This window comes from Lepus europaeus, chromosome 6 (assembly GCF_033115175.1).
Source record: "Lepus europaeus isolate LE1 chromosome 6, mLepTim1.pri, whole genome shotgun sequence".
NCBI classification, from domain to species: domain Eukaryota; kingdom Metazoa; phylum Chordata; class Mammalia; order Lagomorpha; family Leporidae; genus Lepus; species Lepus europaeus.
In genome coordinates, this window is record NC_084832.1 from 129530072 (window position 1) to 129548116 (window position 18045).

General features: G+C 56.5%; 1 protein-coding gene across 3 annotated transcripts in view; it reads left to right on the plus strand.

Annotated features, from left to right (window-relative positions):
* The window catches only part of TMEM117 (transmembrane protein 117), a 522463-nt gene that overhangs the window by 21186 nt on the left and 483232 nt on the right, over positions 1-18045 (plus strand). For 2 of the 3 annotated variants that reach the window (XM_062195101.1, XM_062195102.1), the window contains exon 2: positions 14642-14946. In XM_062195101.1, the coding sequence (XP_062051085.1) occupies positions 14670-14946 (277 nt within the window). In that variant the 5' untranslated portion in view covers positions 14642-14669. Of the gene's footprint in view, positions 1-2677; positions 2725-14641; positions 14947-18045 lie in introns of those variants that run through there. The other variant, XM_062195100.1, reaches the window with a different exon arrangement.

Genomic DNA, 18045 nt, shown 5'->3' on the forward strand with positions numbered 1-18045 from the left:
TGGATCTGCTAACCATGAGACCCCCATCCATGTGCCGGTACATGGAAGGGTGGAATATGGCCTCCCATAGCCACAGAGTGTGGCTCCCGGCCTTTCCTTTACCTCTCGCGAGAGCTTGAGTGAACTCCTTGGTCTCATGAGCTCTTCCTTACAGGTGGAGGGCAGACTATTGCCTGGGCAGCAGTGAGCCTCCAGGCCTGCTGCACACACGGAGCTTCAGTAAGTTGAACTTGTGCCGTTCAGTGCTATTGTGACAAACACCAGCGTCCACACCGTTCCTCTGCTTCGTGCTGAAATGCGGCTATGCTGGGCCCCTGGGTGGCTGACAAAATGAAGGGTGCAGACTCCTCAGTCAGTGGCCAGAGAGGGACGGTGGCACTGGACACAAACCTTGCCCGTGTTTGGGCCTTACGGTGGTGCTGGATGCCCGAATTGCTCAGACCCTCAGGCTTCCAGAGGGCAAAAGCAGAGATGCAAGGCAGGTAACACACTCCCTGCCACAGCTGCCAGGCCTTTCAGTCCTGCTGAACTGAAGTTCCCGTTAGGAGGTACCCATGAGCTTCCGCTGACCATGGAGTGGGGTCCGTCTCTCAAGGAGACAGAGGATTTTGCTGCAGGACAATGCATTTTCCATGTTTCTCTGTGAAATGGGGATGTCTCTGTCTCCTTATGCTTTGTTTTACTTTGGGGCAAGAGGGGACTATAAGCTAAAAACTTTAGTATTCTTTTTTGAAAAAACTTATTTGAAAGGGGCGGGGGGAGAGAGAGAGAGAGAGAGAGAGAGAGAGAGAGATCAATCTGCCATTTGCTGGTTCACTCCTCAAATGGACACAACGGCTGGGGCTTGGGCCAGGCTGAAGCCAGACTCCATCCAGGACTCCCACATGGAGGGCAGGGACCCAAGCATTTGGGCCATCTTCTGCAACTTTCCCAGGTCTGTGAGCATGGAGCTGGATTGGAAGCGGAGCAGTGGGGACTTGAACAGGTGCTCATATAGGATGTGAGCATCACAGGTGGCTGCCTGACCCAGTGGGCCACCCAGCAGCCCCTAGACTTTAGTATTCTATTGTATAATTTGTGCTTTAATATTTTCCAGTCTCAACAGACTGAAGAACTCTTGCTTTAAGACAGAAATCCAAGGGATATATGGGACATGGAACCATGTTAAACAGTTACACAGTTTAACAATCTTTGGAAAACAGTCTTGATTGTGATTTTTAGAAGTCTAGCAGAATCTGAAGGTTGATCTGTCTATTGAGCCAGGACTGTGCCTTTACTAGATCAGGTGTTGCTCATGCCAGGGGGAGATTTAGTCTCTGCCCTCAAAGAGTTTACAGTTTTGAGGGAGAAAAATAAGTGGCAACAAAACCAAAAAACAAAAAACCAGAAATGTATGGTGGTAAAAGTTGCAACGAGCAAGTCTAGGAAACGAGTCTTTCTGGGAAACCTGTCAGCACATGGCCACGTCGGTCTTACCAAGGGTTCGGTAAGATAGGTACAGACAGCATCTTGTGCATCTGCAGGTGGTCCTCCTGAGGAAGGTGTCAGACTAGTAGGAGGTGTGACTGAGAGCTTCTAACTGTGCCGTGGAGGTTGTCTCCCCTGCAGGAGCTGAGAATGGCTTCCTTCATTCCCTCTGCACACCTGCCGACATCTCTGCCCTCTTAGCCCAGGAGAGGCCTGGGGTCTCTGTTCTAGAGCCGCCTCCAGCAGGCATATGCATGGTCCCATTTCCCATTTGTACAAAACAGTGGTCACCTGCATCAACACAAAATGTCAGCCTGCAGTGTCGGCTGGACAGCGGCTTTTAGTACACAGTAAGCTGCATGTAGACAGAGGCAAGCTTATTTCAGATATGGAGGGAAATAGGCCACACACACAGCTTGCAGGGGGACAGCACGCTGTCAAATGCAGTCACAGCCAGGAATCCCGAGGCCCTGCAGAACCACCGACCCCCCTCCCCTCCGCAAAAAGGCTAAAAGTTGTGCACGTGTCTGCACTTGTATGTGATGTATGTGTGCACATATGTATGTGTACATACTGTGTAAAAGCATGTGTGCATTGTGCACACGTATATATAAACTGCGTGCACGTGTGCCTACCTATTTATGTACCTAAGGTATGTGCATGTGTGTGATTGTATGTGAAAGCATTCGCGCACATATATGTGTGGTGTACATAACGTGCATGTGGACACGCGTGCATAGGCAGGCGTGTGCGGATGGCTGTGCAGCTGGGGAGCATGCACTGGACCTCCTGGTCCTGCTGGGCCGTGTCCCCACCCCGCCCCCACCTCTGAAGCCAAAGTGGCAAGGACGATGCTGTGCCGAGGCCGCCCCTGAAAGTTTGCGGAGCGTGGAGCCCCGCCAGGGTCGCGGGTGCTGCAGGATGGCTGGCAGCGGGAGGGGCGCGCCGGCCCCCGGAGGGGCTGCAGCCGGCTCACTGGGCTGAGGCGGGCGCCCGCGCTCCGGGCCCGCAGCGGCCGCTCCGCAGAGGCCCGGTCGCGGCGGGGAGGGAGGCCCCGGCCCCGGCCCGAGTCGGCGCGGGTGCGGCGGGAGGCGCGCAAGCTGCCCCGGCGGGGCCGCGGGCCTGCGGCGGAGCCGGCGCGCAGGGCCGGGCGCCGAGGGCGCGGCGTAGGCGGCGGGCCCGGTATTTATAGCGGTGGCAGCAGGGCCGCCGCCAGGCCCAGCTGGCCGGTCCCCCGCGCGTCGCTCGCGGCCCTCGGTGAGTACGGTGCGCGGCCCCGCGGCCCCGCGGCCCCGCAGCCCCGCGCCCTCTTGCGCTCCCCGGGGATGCGGCGCGGCCGGGGCAGGGTCGCTTCCCGGGGAAGGGGCGGCGGGCGGACTGTGGGCTTCCTGGCCTGGGCGAGGCAGGGCCGGAGCCCCGGCGCCCTGAGCTTGGGTTAATTGAACTAACAGGTTGCCGCCCACAGATATGCTGCTTACACGGAGAGGCAGGGCGACGTGGGCGCGGGGTGCTGGCTAACTTGGCGGCGAGTGGACGCGACCGTCTGCTCCCTCCCCCCGACCGTGCCCGGGGCCCACACGTGCGGCCACCGCGGGCTCGCGTTCCACGCTCTGCGGAGCCGGGAGCTGTGCGTCTGCGGGGCGGAAACCTTGCCCTGCCTGCCTGCGCGCCTGTCTGTGGGTAGGGGCGCGGCGACCCACGGCGGAGGGCCAAGTGCGAGCGTCCCGGAGTGGCCGGTGACCGGGCTACCGGAGTCCACGCCAGGCTTCTAGGAAGCGCCTGGGGGCGGGGGGCGGTTTGTGTCCCTCCAGACTCCTTCCAGTTTCTTGCACCTGAAAAGTAGTGGAGCCGGGCGCCGGGAGCCCTGACTTGGCAGCGTGGACAGGCCTTCTCTCTTTCCCCCAGTCCTCGGCCCTAGCAGTGATGAGGAGTTTCCCCACCCTGGGTCTGAGGCTGCTCAGGCTTGTTTAGTCTGCTTCTGCAAGCTGCCAGTCATTTACCCAGACTTGGGGGGTGAATGCTTTTCCTTTAACCCCTGCCACGCTGCTCGCTCAGCCTGCATTTAGACCCTGACCCTGGCACCCCATTCTCCATCAGAACCCAGAGAGGTGGGCTAAACTTTGAAGAGAATTCGTGGCTGCTTGTATTTTCACTTTATAAATGTGGTGCACTGTCACTTCCTTGGAAAGTTGGCTGTGTTCAGAGGACCCCAGCTAGGTTGCTTGAGGGTGTTCTGTATTAAAAACAGGGGGTGGGTGGGTTCAACACTTGGTCGTCCCAGGGACAGCAGGGAAGAACCTCACTGAAAGGTTGAAACAGGAGACAAGGATGCCCGGGAAGTGACCGGCAGGTGGAGGGACCCTCTCAGCAGCTGGGAGCCACAACACCAGGCTGCAGACTGCAGGGCTGCCGGCTTACAGTGGTTTCATTGATTGGCTTAAAAGGTTGCTTTTTATTTAAAAGGCTGTGTGGTCTTTGTATCGGACAGAGGTAAGACGTTGTGGCTTTACTTCTGACATTGTTGCTGTTGGTGTTTTTAGGAGGCCCCGAGCCCTTGCTGCCGCTGTCTGCTCGGCCGTCTGGCTGTGGGATGGTTGCAGATGACAAAGACCTGTCGGGCAGACTTCCGTTTGGCTTCTCCTCTTCTCACAGACTTGGGTGACCCCTTGTCCAGTCTGCACTCTGTGGAGTGGAATCCTGGTGCTGTTGTGTTTTCTCACCCGATGTGGGTGTTGTCCATCCATCCCTCACGTGCCCATGTCTTTATCCATCCATCAGAAAATAGTCCTTGTGTGTCATCACTTAGTCCTGCCACTTCCTTCCTTATTGTGGGAACTGGAGGTTTCCTCCTTCCCAGGGTCGGGAGCACTGCTACCTCTGGGTTTCTGTGGAGGTCGTTGTGTCTGTTGCCGCCGGGTGGTGGTATGACTTGGGGTAGGCGGTGACCTCTCGGAGTCTCTGCTGCTTCCCTGGTCAGTCCAGAGGTACGGGGACTCACTGAGGGGATCCTTGACAAGCGCTTTCCCAGAGCCCAGAGCTCACGAAGCCATCAGCCTGTTAATTATTTGAGGGGTGTGTCTGTCAGCCACGGCCCTGTTCATCTCAGGACACACATCAGCTGTCTCAAGAAGCAGAGCTCCATCTGGGATCCGCCAGCAAGGCTTGTCAGCTCTGCCTCTGGGGAGTTCAGAGGCCGAGCTGCTCCCGTGCCTTGCCCTCTGCCTGCCTGAGGGCCTGCTCCTGACGGAGAACTGATCCCCAGAACTCACGACCGCCAGTCACTCTGGCCACCTCCAGCTTCTTCAATGCAGGCAGCAGGCACCCAGCACGGAGCTTTGCAACCTCCGTCCCTCGCCTGGATCACCCTTTGCCCTGTGATGTGCCTGCCTCCCTCCTTTCTTCCACACCTGCCTTCTAAGTTTGCCTTATACTGAGGCTTCCTTCTTCAGCTGCTGCTGCTCCTGGCTAGTCCATGTTAACTTGGCCTTGCTTTACTCATCTCTGTCCACTGTCTAAAACACTGTGCATGTAGCTTTACCTGTTCATTGTCCGTTTCCTCCCAGGAGACTATCGGATGCATGGCTCTGGGGCCTGTGTGTGTCAGTACCCCTCCCCCGAAGGCCAAGCCGGGCACAAATGGGCCTTCAGCAAATGCTGAGCGAGTCAGTGAGAGGAACGGATTGTGTCGCTGCTCTGCTCCGAGACCTCCAGTGAGTCCCTGAACCGACACTTCTGTGGAACCTTCCTGGAACTGGTCCCACATTGTCTTTACCTCTCACACAGAGGCCCAGGCTCCTGTATTTGCTCCTCATGGAACCAAGTGTATGTCCCTCAGTGGTCCTGGGCAGTGTGTCCTCCTTCCCCAGTGTCCCCGCATCTGCAGTGTCTCCCATCCCTCCCATTTTCCCTCTGCTCCTCTGCCGTCTTAGCCTTAGTTCCAGACACAGACTTCCAGGAGACTGACGGTGGCATCTGCTTGAAAATGTCATGACCGAGAGAGGAATTAAACAGTGTGGGTCAGTCTTGTTCTGAGTGGATGTCAGGGATGCACTGCAAAGGTCAGCAGATCCACTCAGCTGCTCACTGATGCTCAGAGAAGCCGCCCACCCTTGCGGCGACCCCGTGGTCTCCCCAGGCCGAGGTCAGTGAGAGAACAGTAGTAGGCTCGTCCGTCCTGGAAGCACCGTGAGTCCTTGATGTCACTGGAAGTACTCGCGACATCTGTGCAGGGCAGGATTTTGGACTCTGGTGGGGCAGGGGGCTATACAGAGTGTTGAAGACAGGTGGCTGATTTTTGAATGCTGGCTCTGACACAGACTAGTTTTGTTATTTTGTACAGGTTGCTGAACTACAAGTCTCAGTTTCAACACTGCTAAAATGGAGAAAATAGAGTATTATCCTCTTTGGGCAGCCGTAAAATTTAGAGGAGAAGCTTGTAAAGCTCATTCGCGTACAATCTGGTCTGTGGTGAGCACTCAGTAAATGTTAGACAATAAAAACATGGATAATGCAGAATATGCTGCTGGGAGAGAGGGAGGGTGTGCTTCAGCGGGGGGCTGTTGCAGTCCACACACCCGGCTGCTCTCTGTCTTCTTAATGGAAGTTGAGTCCATCCTCTGATCTCCCACAGACAACAGGGGCTTCTCCTGCTGAGGGTCCTGTCCAGGGTGTTCAGTAGATGCCTGCTGTGGGCTCACCCTGAGTTCAGCACTGCACTGTGATCTCCCAGTGCTGGAGGCAGACATGTGGATTTGTGGATGATTCCACAATTCCACTCTACAAGCTGAGATCAGGGACGAAAGCACATCCGTATCTAGGGTTTTAAAAACTGAAAAGGGGCGGGCGCCGCGGTTCACTAGGCTAATCCTCCACCTGCGGCGCCAGCATCCCGGGTTGTAGTCCTGGTCCAGGTGCCGGATTCTGTCCCGGTTGCCCCTCTTCCAGGCCAGCTCTCTGCTGTGGCCCGGGAAGTGCTTGGGCCCTGCACCTACATGGGAGACCAGGAGAAGCACCTGGCTCCTGGCTTCGGATCAGCGCGGTGTGCCAGCCACAGCGTGGAGGCCACAGCGGCCACTGGGGGATGAACCAACGGAAAAGGAAGACCTTTCTCTCTGTCTCTCTCTCTCTTACTGTCCACTCTGCCTGTCAAAAAAACTGAAAAGTTTTTTTGGAGTGTGCGTTTCTTGTGCTGCAGAGTCGAGTTTCAAACCTTGGTCCTGATTTTTTAGCAGTGGAGTCAGCAATGATCATGTTGACTGTAAGGGCCTCCACGTGAACCAAAGTGGTAAAAATGGTTCGGGTGCTCTGGGTGGCGTCAGGATACATAAGAGGCCAGGGAGCAGGGCCAAGATGACCAGGCACACTCGTGGCAGCCTTGTGCAGGAGGTCAGGCAGTGGGGATGGGCAGGGGTTCTCTCGACTTACTATGAGAAATTTGGGACTGACTGGAAGACAGCCCTTTAGCTTCTTGATTCTGAGGCAGCAATAAATACCAGCTGTGTTTAGCTGAAAACGAAAAGACCAAATGATCAATAACAGGGTCCTGTTTCATTCTGGTGTCTAAGGGATGGAAACTGTTAGTGGAAACAAGGAATGAGCTGTGAGCACAATGAGAAATAACTTACTGAAGAAGCACGTGGGGCACATTAGAAAGGATAAGGTGTTGTGTAGATGTGCATTCAAGTCCTGCTGTTTGTCTCACTGGAAATATGAACTAAACAGGCAGCAGCTGCCCTGAGCCTTTGTTCTTTCATCTGTAGCGGGGGCGTGATAGTAGCATTCTCAGTACTGCCGTGGGAATTGACTTTGAACATGTGCTGGTTCGGGGTTGTCACTCAGTACTGTGGTTGTCGCTCCTGAAATAACCCAAGAGCTGGAGAGGAACCAGTGTCTCCAAGAATTTCACAATGTTCTAATTTAACTTGGGTGTGTGGATGTTCCAGAGCCCACAGAGCAAAATGTGAAAGTTAAAAACAATAAAATCTGTATATGCCAGTCCTCTACCAGGCGTTCATTTGAGAAAGAATCAGGCTCATGTGTATCCAGTGCTGTACCTCCTGCTGCCTTGATTCCTGTAGGTGGAGGGAAGGGAGGTTGTGGCAACTTAGTAACTGTAACAGCTTCTTCAGTGCCACATCTACCTAGGTCCCAGGCAACACTCACTGGTCCTTGAGATGCCTTTTGAGAGTTTCTCAGTGCTGGCAGTGTGTGGACACATGCAAAGGTGCTACATGAAGCCAAATTGACAACAGACCCATCCTGGCATTCTTGTCCATCAAACATCGCATCTCTCTGTGTACTTACTCACTTGCGGGGCTCTCTGCTGGACAGCCATACCTGCAGGTCTCTGCTGCTGCAATGGCAATGAGCCTGGTGCTAACAAGCGAACATAAAAGCAAGGGTCTTGCCACAGTCACCATTCCTATGTGATCAGAGCGGAACGAGTATTTCCCAGTGTGCACCAGGATCACCAGGGACTTGAAATTGCTGACAAGCCTCATGAATTGGAGGCATTGTGACTATTTGGCTGGGTTCTATCGCCTTTTGTGTGATTATGTTGTTTTGCTAACATAGTTACAATAAGTCTTCATCAGCTGATTGTGAGCTTTGTTAGTCTTCATCAGCCAGGATTATGGGAGTGGGACTGGGGAGCCTTGGAGCTCCCCAGGTGTTTTTCTGACCATCCATGAACAGGGAAGACATCAGGCCCATGCGTGACCGTAGCTCTTTCAGCCGTGTGTCAAGAAAGGACGTTTGTCCATGGATACCATTTCCCCCAAAATGCCTGGGATTTTTGCAGCACTCCTTCCCACAGGTCACTGTTCCCTGGGCTATGGAAGCAAGCCCTGCAGCATGGACAGAACACTGTGGAGAAGAATGTACCTCCAAAAGGCTTCAGGGCATGGCGTCACTGAGACCCGGTCCTGGAGCTCCCCATAAGCTGTGCCATCCAGAGCAGTTCTGACCACCTGTGGGGTCACCTGTGGTCAGATCTCAGGACTCAGGTCTGAGCTGGCCAGCTGTCTGCCTTTGAGAAACTCACACAAATTGTATTCCCTCCCTGTAACCTGCAGAGATGGGACCGAGGTTCAGAGTACTCAGGGGACTGTGGTGACATCAGTGACATAATGATGCACGTAGATGTCTGGCTCAGAGCCTGGCCTGTGCAGCACTGTAGACCTTGCAAGGGTCTTTCCTCCCTCTGAAAGTTCTGCGTAAGTTGAGGAAGATGAAAAGTGAATTGGCAAATGGCTTTAGGAATTTTCTGATCCAAGATTTATCCAATTTTGTTGCTGAGGAAAAAAATAACTATAGCATGGACTAAGAGCCACATGGTCTCAGCAGAACCAGCCCCAGAATTAGACTCATTCATGCATGCACTGGTGGATGGAGGAGGCTCTCCCCACGTGAGAAAGGGCATGGGTGGAGGTGAGAGACTCTCCCCACGTGGGACAGGGGCACTGGTGGATGGAGGAGGCTCTCCCCACATGGGACAGGGGCACTGGTGGATGGGGGAGGCTCTCCCCACGTGGGACAGGGGCACTGGTGGATAGGGGAGGCTCTCCCCACGTGGGACAGGGGCACTGGTGGATAGGGGAGGCTCTCCCCACGTGGGACAGGGACACTGGTGGATGGAGGAGGCTCTCCCCACATGGGACAGGGGCACTGGTGGATGGGGGAGGCTCTCCCCATGTGGGACAGGGGCACTGATGGATGGAGGAGGCTCTCCCCATGTGGGACAGGGGCACTGGTGGATGGAGGAGGCTCTCCCCACATGACAGGGGCACTGGTGGATGGAGGAGGCTCTCCCCACATGGGACAGGGGCACTGGTGGGATGGAGGAGGCTCTCCCCACATGACAGGGGCACTGGTGGATAGGGGAGGCTCTCCCCACGTGAGAAAGGGCACGGGTGGAGGTGAGAGACTCTCCCCACGTGGGACAGGGGCACTGGTGGATGGGGGAGGCTCTCCCCACGTGGGACAGGGGCACTGGTGGGATGGAGGAGGCTCTCCCCACATGGGACAGGGGCACTGGTGGATAGGGGAGGCTCTCCCCACGTGGGACAGGGGCACTGGTGGATAGGGGAGGCTCTCCCCACGTGGGACAGGGGCACTGGTGGATGGAGGAGGCTCTCCCCACATGGGACAGGGGCACTGGTGGATGGGGGAGGCTCTCCCCACGTGGGACAGGGGCACTGGTGGATGGGGGAGGCTCTCCCCACGTGGGACAGGGGCACTGGTGGATGGAGGAGGCTCTCCCCACATGACAGGGGCACTGGTGGATGGAGGAGGCTCTCCCCACGTGGGACAGGGGCACTGGTGGATGGAGGAGGCTCTCCCCACATGGGACAGGGGCACTGGTGGATGGAGGAGGCTGTCCCCACGTGGGACAGGGGCACTGGTGGATGGAGGAGGCTCTCCCCATGTGGGACAGGGGCACTGGTGGATGGAGGAGGCTCTCCCCACATGGGACAGGGGCACTGGTGGATGGAGGAGGCTCTCCCCACATGGGACAGGGGCACTGGTGGATGGAGGAGGCTCTCCCCACATGGGACAGGGGCACTGGTGGGGTGGAGGAGGCTCTCCCCACATGACAGGGGCACTGGTGGATGGGGGAGGCTCTCCCCATGTGGGGCAGGGGCACTGGTGGAGGTGAGAGACTCTCCCCACGTGGAACAAGGGCACTGGTGGATGGAGGAGGCTCTCCCCACATGACAGGGGCACTGGTGGATGGAGGAGGCTCTCCCCACATGGGACAGGGGCACTGGTGGGATGGAGGAGGCTCTCCCCACATGACAGGGGAACTGGTGGATAGGGGAGGCTCTCCCCATGTGGGAGGGGCACTGGTGGAGGTGAGAGACTCTCCCCATGTGGGACAGGGGCACTGGTGGATAGGGGAGGCTCTCCCCATGTGGGAGGGGCACTGGTGGAGGTGAGAGACTCTCCCCATGTGGGACAGGGGCACTGGTGGATAGGGGAGGCTCTCCCCACATGACAGGGGCACTGGTGGATGGAGGAGACTCTCCCCACATGGGACAGGGGCACTGGTGGATAGGGGAGGCTCTCCCCATGTGGGAGGGGCACTGGTGGAGGTGAGAGACTCTCCCCACGTGGGACAGGGGCACTGGTGGATGGGGGAGGCTCTCCCCACGTGGGACAGGGGCACTGGTGGATGGAGGAGGCTCTCCCCATGTGGGACAGGGGCACTGGTGGATGGAGGAGGCTCTCCCCACATGACAGGGGCACTGGTGGATGGAGGAGGCTCTCCCCACATGACAGGGGCACTGGTGGATGGAGGAGGCTCTCCCCACATGGGACAGGGGCACTGGTGGATAGGGGAGGCTCTCCCCACGTGGGACAGGGGCACTGGTGGATGGAGGAGGCTCTCCCCACATGGGACGGGGCACTGGTGGATAGGGGAGGCTCTCCCCACGTGGGACAGGGGCACTGGTGGATGGAGGAGGCTCTCCCCACATGGGACAGGGGCACTGGTGGATGGAGGAGACTCTCCCCATGTGGGACAGGGGCACTGGTGGATGGGGGAGACTCTCCCCACATGGGACAGGGGCACTGGTGGATGGAGGAGGCTCTCCCCACGTGGGACGGGGCACTGGTGGATGGGGGAGACTCTCCCCACATGGGACAGGGGCACTGGTGGATGGAGGAGGCTCTCCCCACATGGGACAGGGGCACTGGTGGATGGAGGAGGCTCTCCCCACGTGGGACGGGGCACTGGTGGATGGGGGAGACTCTCCCCACATGGGACAGGGGCACTGGTGGATGGGGGAGACTCTCCCCACGTGGGACAGGGGCACTGGTGGATGGGGGAGGCTCTCCCCACGTGGGACAGGGGCACTGGTGGATGGAGGAGGCTCTCCCCACATGGGACAGGGGCACTGGTGGATGGAGGAGGCTCTCCCCATGTGGGACAGGGGCACTGGTGGATGGAGGAGGCTCTCCCCACATGGGACAGGGGCACTGGTGGATAGGGGAGGCTCTCCCCATGTGGGAGGGGCACTGGTGGAGGTGAGAGACTCTCCCCACATGGGACAGGGGCACTGGTGGATGGGGGAGACTCTCCCCACATGGGACAGGGGCACTGGTGGATGGAGGAGGCTCTCCCCACATGGGACAGGGGCACTGGTGGATGGAGGAGGCTCTCCCCATGTGGGACAGGGGCACTGGTGGATAGGGGAGGCTCTCCCCATGTGGGAGGGGCACTGGTGGAGGTGAGAGACTCTCCCCACGTGGGACAGGGGCACTGGTGGATGGGGGAGACTCTCCCCACATGGGACAGGGGCACTGGTGGATGGAGGAGGCTCTCCCCACATGACAGGGGCACTGGTGGATGGAGGAGACTCTCCCCACGTGGGACGGGGCACTGGTGGATGGGGGAGACTCTCCCCACATGGGACAGGGGCACTGGTGGATGGAGGAGACTCTCCCCACATGGGACAGGGGCACTGGTGGATGGAGGAGGCTCTCCCCATGTGGGACAGGGGCACTGGTGGATGGAGGAGGCTCTCCCCACATGGGACAGGGGCACTGGTGGATAGGGGAGGCTCTCCCCATGTGGGAGGGGCACTGGTGGAGGTGAGAGACTCTCCCCACATGGGACAGGGGCACTGGTGGATGGGGGAGACTCTCCCCACATGGGACAGGGGCACTGGTGGATGGAGGAGGCTCTCCCCACATGGGACAGGGGCACTGGTGGATGGAGGAGGCTCTCCCCATGTGGGACAGGGGCACTGGTGGATAGGGGAGGCTCTCCCCATGTGGGAGGGGCACTGGTGGAGGTGAGAGACTCTCCCCACGTGGGACAGGGGAACTGGTGGATGTGGGAGGCTCTCCCCATGTGGGACAGGGGCACTGGTGGATAGGGGAGGCTCTCCCCATGTGGGACAGGGGCACTGGTGGATGGAGGAGGCTCTCCCCACATGTCAGGGGCACTGGTGGATGGGGGAGGCTCTCCCCACATGGGACAGGGGCACTGGTGGATGGAGGAGGCTCTCCCCACATGACAGGGGCACTGGTGGATGGAGGAGACTCTCCCCACGTGGGACGGGGCACTGGTGGATGGAGGAGGCTCTCCCCATGTGGGACAGGGGCACTGGTGGATGGAGGAGGCTCTCCCCACATGACAGGGGCACTGGTGGATGGAGGAGACTCTCCCCACGTGGGACAGGGGCACTGGTGGATGGGGGAGGCTCTCCCCACGTGGGACAGGGGCACTGGTGGATGGAGGAGGCTCTCCCCACGTGGGACAGGGGCACTGGTGGATGGGGGAGGCTCTCCCCACGTGGGACAGGGGCACTGGTGGATGGAGGAGGCTCTCCCCACATGACATGGGCACTGGTGGATAGGGGAGGCTCTCCCCACATGGGACAGGGGCACTGGTGGATGGAGGAGGCTCTCCCCACGTGGGACAGGGGCACTGGTGGATAGGGGAGGCTCTCCCCACATGGGACAGGGGCACTGGTGGAGGTGAGAGACTCTCCCCACGTGGGACAGGGGCACTGGTGGATGGAGGAGGCTCTCCCCATGTGGGAGGGGCACTGGTGGAGGTGAGAGACTCTCCCCACGTGGGACAGGGGAACTGGTGGATGTGGGAGGCTCTCCCCATGTGGGACAGGGGCACTGGTGGATAGGGGAGGCTCTCCCCATGTGGGACAGGGGCACTGGTGGATGGAGGAGGCTCTCCCCACGTGGGACAGGGGCACTGGTGGATGGAGGAGGCTCTCCCCACATGGGACAGGGGCACTGGTGGATGGAGGAGGCTCTCCCCACGTGGGACAGGGGCACTGTTGGATGGAGGAGGCTCTCCCCACATGACAGGGGCACTGGTGGAGTTGGGAGACTCTCCCCACATGGGACAGGGGCACTGGTGGATGGGGGGCACTCTCCCCCAGTAGATACAGACTTTGGATGCAGGGCCTGGGTGTTTGTGTTTTTCCGGCCTGCCTCTAGATGGGCATCCAGTGTCAGACAAGTGCTGTAGACGTGTCCCACACTTTTAGTGCCTCTGGGCTTGTGCTTGTGCCTTTTCCATGCCGAGGTGAAGCTGATGCCTTCCTTACTTGAGGAAAGTCCTACTGTGAACCCCAAACTTGCACGTCTTCTCCTCTGTGAATTCTTTCCTTGTCCTCTCTCCCAGAAAGCAGTCGCTCTGCCCCATGTAGGGGGAGCCTGTCTCACATGGGGAGAGCCTCCTCCATCCACCAGGGCCCATGCCTTCTGGGGCAGCAACTCTGTCCTAAACTCACTGCTCCGTGCAGTGGATCCCGTGCTGACTGTGATTGGTAACGAGGTGGTGACCGTTTCTGCAGAGTTCACACGGGCACGCAGCAAGTGAAGAAGGACCCTGAGTCCCAGGACCTGGGGGCTGGGACTGGGAGCATGTCTGCTGTGTGGTGTTTCTTAGTGTGTGTACAGCTCCCTTCTGCGATGTTTTAATTCTGAAAGATGATGCTTGGAGGCTGGCACTGGGGCGTAGCGGGTAAAGCCCCCACCTGCAGTGCCGGCATCCCAAATGGGCGCTGGTTTGGGTCCCAGTTGCTCCACTTCTGATCCAGCTCTCTGCTGTGGCCTGGGAAAGCAGTAGAAGATGGCCCAAGTGCTTGGGCCCCTGCACCCACGTGGGAGACCTGGAAGAAGCTCCTGACTCCTGGCTTTGGATAGGCTCACCTCCACCCATTGCGCCAATTGGGGAGTGAACCACTGGATGGGGTACCTCCCTCTCTCTGCTTCTCCTCCTCTCTCTGTGTAACTCAGACTTTCAAGTAAATAAATAAATCTTTAAAAAAAAAAAAAAAGATGCTGCATTCTGACTGTAAGACAGAAGCAGTGAGCAAATAGAAGAAGTCTGGATTACTCCCGGAATGACCTCTGCAGGCCAGCCCACACTCTGTCCTCCCGTCTCTCCTCACCACTCTGCCCTTATTCTCCTCCTTTCTTACTTCCCTGAGTGATCAGGGGATGACGAGGCGAGGGGGAAGGGACAGCGTGGACTCTCCTCTGCCGCGGGCTGCTCTCCGTGCCATAAACAGGAACAGGAAGCATCCTGCTGGCCACAGGCTCCGTTTATTGAGCTGTTGTGACTGTGAGCAGGTGATGGGAGAGACGGAGTCTGCCGCTCGCTTTCCTGCACTCACCCTGCTTCTCTGTTCTTGTGCAGGCGCGCTCCGGCCCTGAAGCTCTGAAGGATGGGTAAAGACTTCCGTTACTACTTCCAGCATCCCTGGTCGCGCATGATTGTGGCTTACCTGGTGATCTTCTTCAACTTCTTAATATTCGCGGAGGACCCGGTCTCTCACAGCCAGACCGAAGCCAATGTCATCGTGGTTGGAAACTGCTTCTCGTTTGTAACCAATAAATACCCCAGAGGGGTTGGCTGGAGGGTGCTGAAGGTGCTGCTGTGGCTGCTGGCCATCCTCACCGGCCTCATAGCTGGCAAGTTTCTCTTCCACCAGCGTTTGTTCGGTGAGTACCACGGCCCAGGAAGTGCACCCTTGCCAGTGGTTTGATTCCTGTTCTCCGAGGTAGAGCTCTGTTGCCCCTCTGCATTTGGCTTTTCCCTGTGGCCCGGTGGGAAGCACGGTGCCAAGGGTCCCCAGCTATTCTCTGTTTGATGGATCCCTTTGCCCACAGACTGAGAAAATTAGCATGTGGCAAAATGAGAGCCAAATTTCCTTTCCAAAAAGTGGCTTTTGAGGTAAAACGGATGTGTGTGTCAGTGTGGCACAGATGAGTCTGCATACCAGGACAGGATGCCTCCATATCACACCACTGTCTATTAGTGTAGGTGTGGTGTCTGTGTCAGAAACTAGAACCAGGATGCTAACCTTTAGCTCTCATTTTGTTTTGAACGTTGCCTTTAGCATGTTTTCCTTTTGAGTCTGTTCACCCACACATGAGTGTATCGGTAAGGAGTCCCTTGGTGGTATGAAACACTGCTGGAGGCCCACTGGTTTGGGTTGGGAAAGTTGCCATAGGATATTAGGACACTTCAGGACAAGGATGGACTCATTTGGACGTGGGTGGAAGTGGGACTGTCACTGTCAGATGGGCAGTGTCCATCTTGTGTCTGCTATATTCTTCCAAACCTGAAGATCAGACTCCGTCCACCTAGACAGGCTGACGTGACTCCCAGGACAGAGACCTGGATTTAACAGTGCTAAGGTTGTAGCACACTTGGTGCAGGTATTTTTGGTCTAGGAGTGGGTTAGAAACCAAATGCCAAAGTTTTAAGGAATAAAATTATATTTTCATATACATAGGCACATATGGATTACAATTTTCTTATGCACAAAACAGGCTTCTTTTTAGAGTTCTGTTTTCCACAAGCTTTCTGGAGTACCCTTGTACATATAATATTAGGTTTACTGTGTGTTCTTTTCAGTCTATTTACTTGTCAAACCGTTGCTATTTGTCTCTTACATTAGTATATGGGATGCACATATTCTACAGTCATCATCTATGGGAGTATATATAATAAACACATGTACTTATATGTATGTAACTTCAAGGAGTTTTGAGGGCAGTAGGAGAAAGAAATGGGCAAGTGGCTACGAATGGAAGAGGGGCCAAAGGAAATGCTGGTATTGGTGGAGGTGGCTACCATGTATTCTTAGGAGGGAGGATTAATTGACCTGCCTGTGGCTGTGGGGGAAGGGACTGGATTGAATGGCAGACCAATTAAAAGACAAAGAAGAAAGTTAAGGTCCCTGAGGTTTCTCTGACTTGGGAAGTGGTGGCTTTAGCAAGCACCAGAGGGGAGACCCTGGCTGCAGGGTGCAAGCATGAGCGAGATGCAGGTGGGTATCCTGCCAGGTATGTAGGAGGCGAGTGCCTCCCCGTCCCATAACCTTTGCTTTGCTACGAAGAGGCACACAGGAGGGGCTTGGGCATGTCAGGGGTCAAGGGTTGGCACAGTGACCCTGGAATGTGTGGGGTGAACGAACTTGGGACAAAACAGAGGGTTGCTGATTCCTGCTGACTGTGGAAGTGAGCCTCTGTGCTGTTGAATGACGATGGTCTGGATCATTCAGCAGCTTGCTCTCTGAGAGGTCAGTCACCTGGAACAGAATGTGAGGGTGAGTCATCTGGGTGGGGGTTGCTCAAAGGGTGCAGCAGCCGTGGAGAGTGCTAGTAAAAGGGGTTTTGAGTTGTTTAACAAGAATTCTGGCTGGATGTGGAAAGGAGGTGAGGGAGATGATGGCCTGGGAGGAGCGGGCAGGGGCCTGGAGGTTTGTATACAGTTGGTTAGCACACACGGGAGTAAGGAGAAGGGAAGGGACGGTGGACGTGGCCAGTGACACAGGGATTCTCAGGCAGGTTGTGGTCTTTGGGGAGGGCTGGAGAAATGGCCACTGACACAGAGGGCATGTCCCTGAGGACGGCAGGTGAGGTGGGCTGTCTGCCGAGCATGCATACGTGAGCTTGGGGAGGTGGAGAGAGAGGGGTCCGATCCCCAGATGGGGACAGTAGACCCGATGGCAGCAAGGGCCAGGTGTGCTCATGACCCATCCAGGAAGCTTCTCAGAGCCAGGTGAGCAGACTAAAATATCCCATTTGGAGAAATGGTATCTGCCTTTATCAGGGACCGATGGGGCACTGTATGATTTATGTAGGAACCCAAACAGCAGACATTTGGTTCTGCCATGGCCATTCTTTATGAAGTTGTTTTTGCAAACTCTTACCTGGAAGTCACATTCCAGTGCAGCATTGCACTTCTGCTAGGGTGTGCATCTCATTCCTGTATGAGCACTCCAGTCCTCACGTGGTGTAATGAGTACAGGTAGTTTTAAATTCATACTGAAAAAAGGTGTATCTTATTGTTTTCTGCTTATAGTCGAAGAGGTTCTACAATACTGTCACTTGTGTTTTGCACTTTGCTTCTCCCTTTTCCTTACTAGACCTGTGTGGGTAGTCGGAGAAGAGCCATTCTCTCAGTGTGTGATAAATGGGCTCCTGAGTCCATGTCCTGAGGACCTCCAAGCTGGTCTTCTGCCTCCACTCCCTTCTTCTCCCTCCAAGGCCGTTGGTCTTTCTGTGGTTCATGAACTCTTAAATCATTTCATCTGAACAGTTTGCCCTCCTCCTATTTGAATAGATTTTGCCACTGAAATGGTTTCTCTATGTTGCTAAAGGGCTCCTGTGACCTAGGGAAGAAAATCCTAACTCCTTTCATTGGTGCCCAGAGCTCTATGAGCTGCTGTGCCCGAGTCCAAGCTTGGCCCTGGACGTCCCACACCATGGAGCCTCTTACTGGCTCTCAAACCTGCCGTGTGCTTCTGCACCTTGCACACACCCTCCCAGCCCACCCTGTGTTTCCCCTCCTTATCCACCAGGCTAACTTCTCCTTTTCTTTCAAGTTCCAGCTCTGGCATGATCCCAAAGTGGATGCAGAGCTGCGTCTTCTTGTTGGGTTGCTCCAGCGTCAGTGTTTGCACCCCATTCCCAAGTAGTCTGCGACTATACATAGCTCATTTTTAATGGGCCATATTAGAACCTTGGGCAAGGTGTAGGTGCTTACTTCTGGCAGGTGGTGGGCTTGGTTTTGAGAGGAGTGGGATTGTT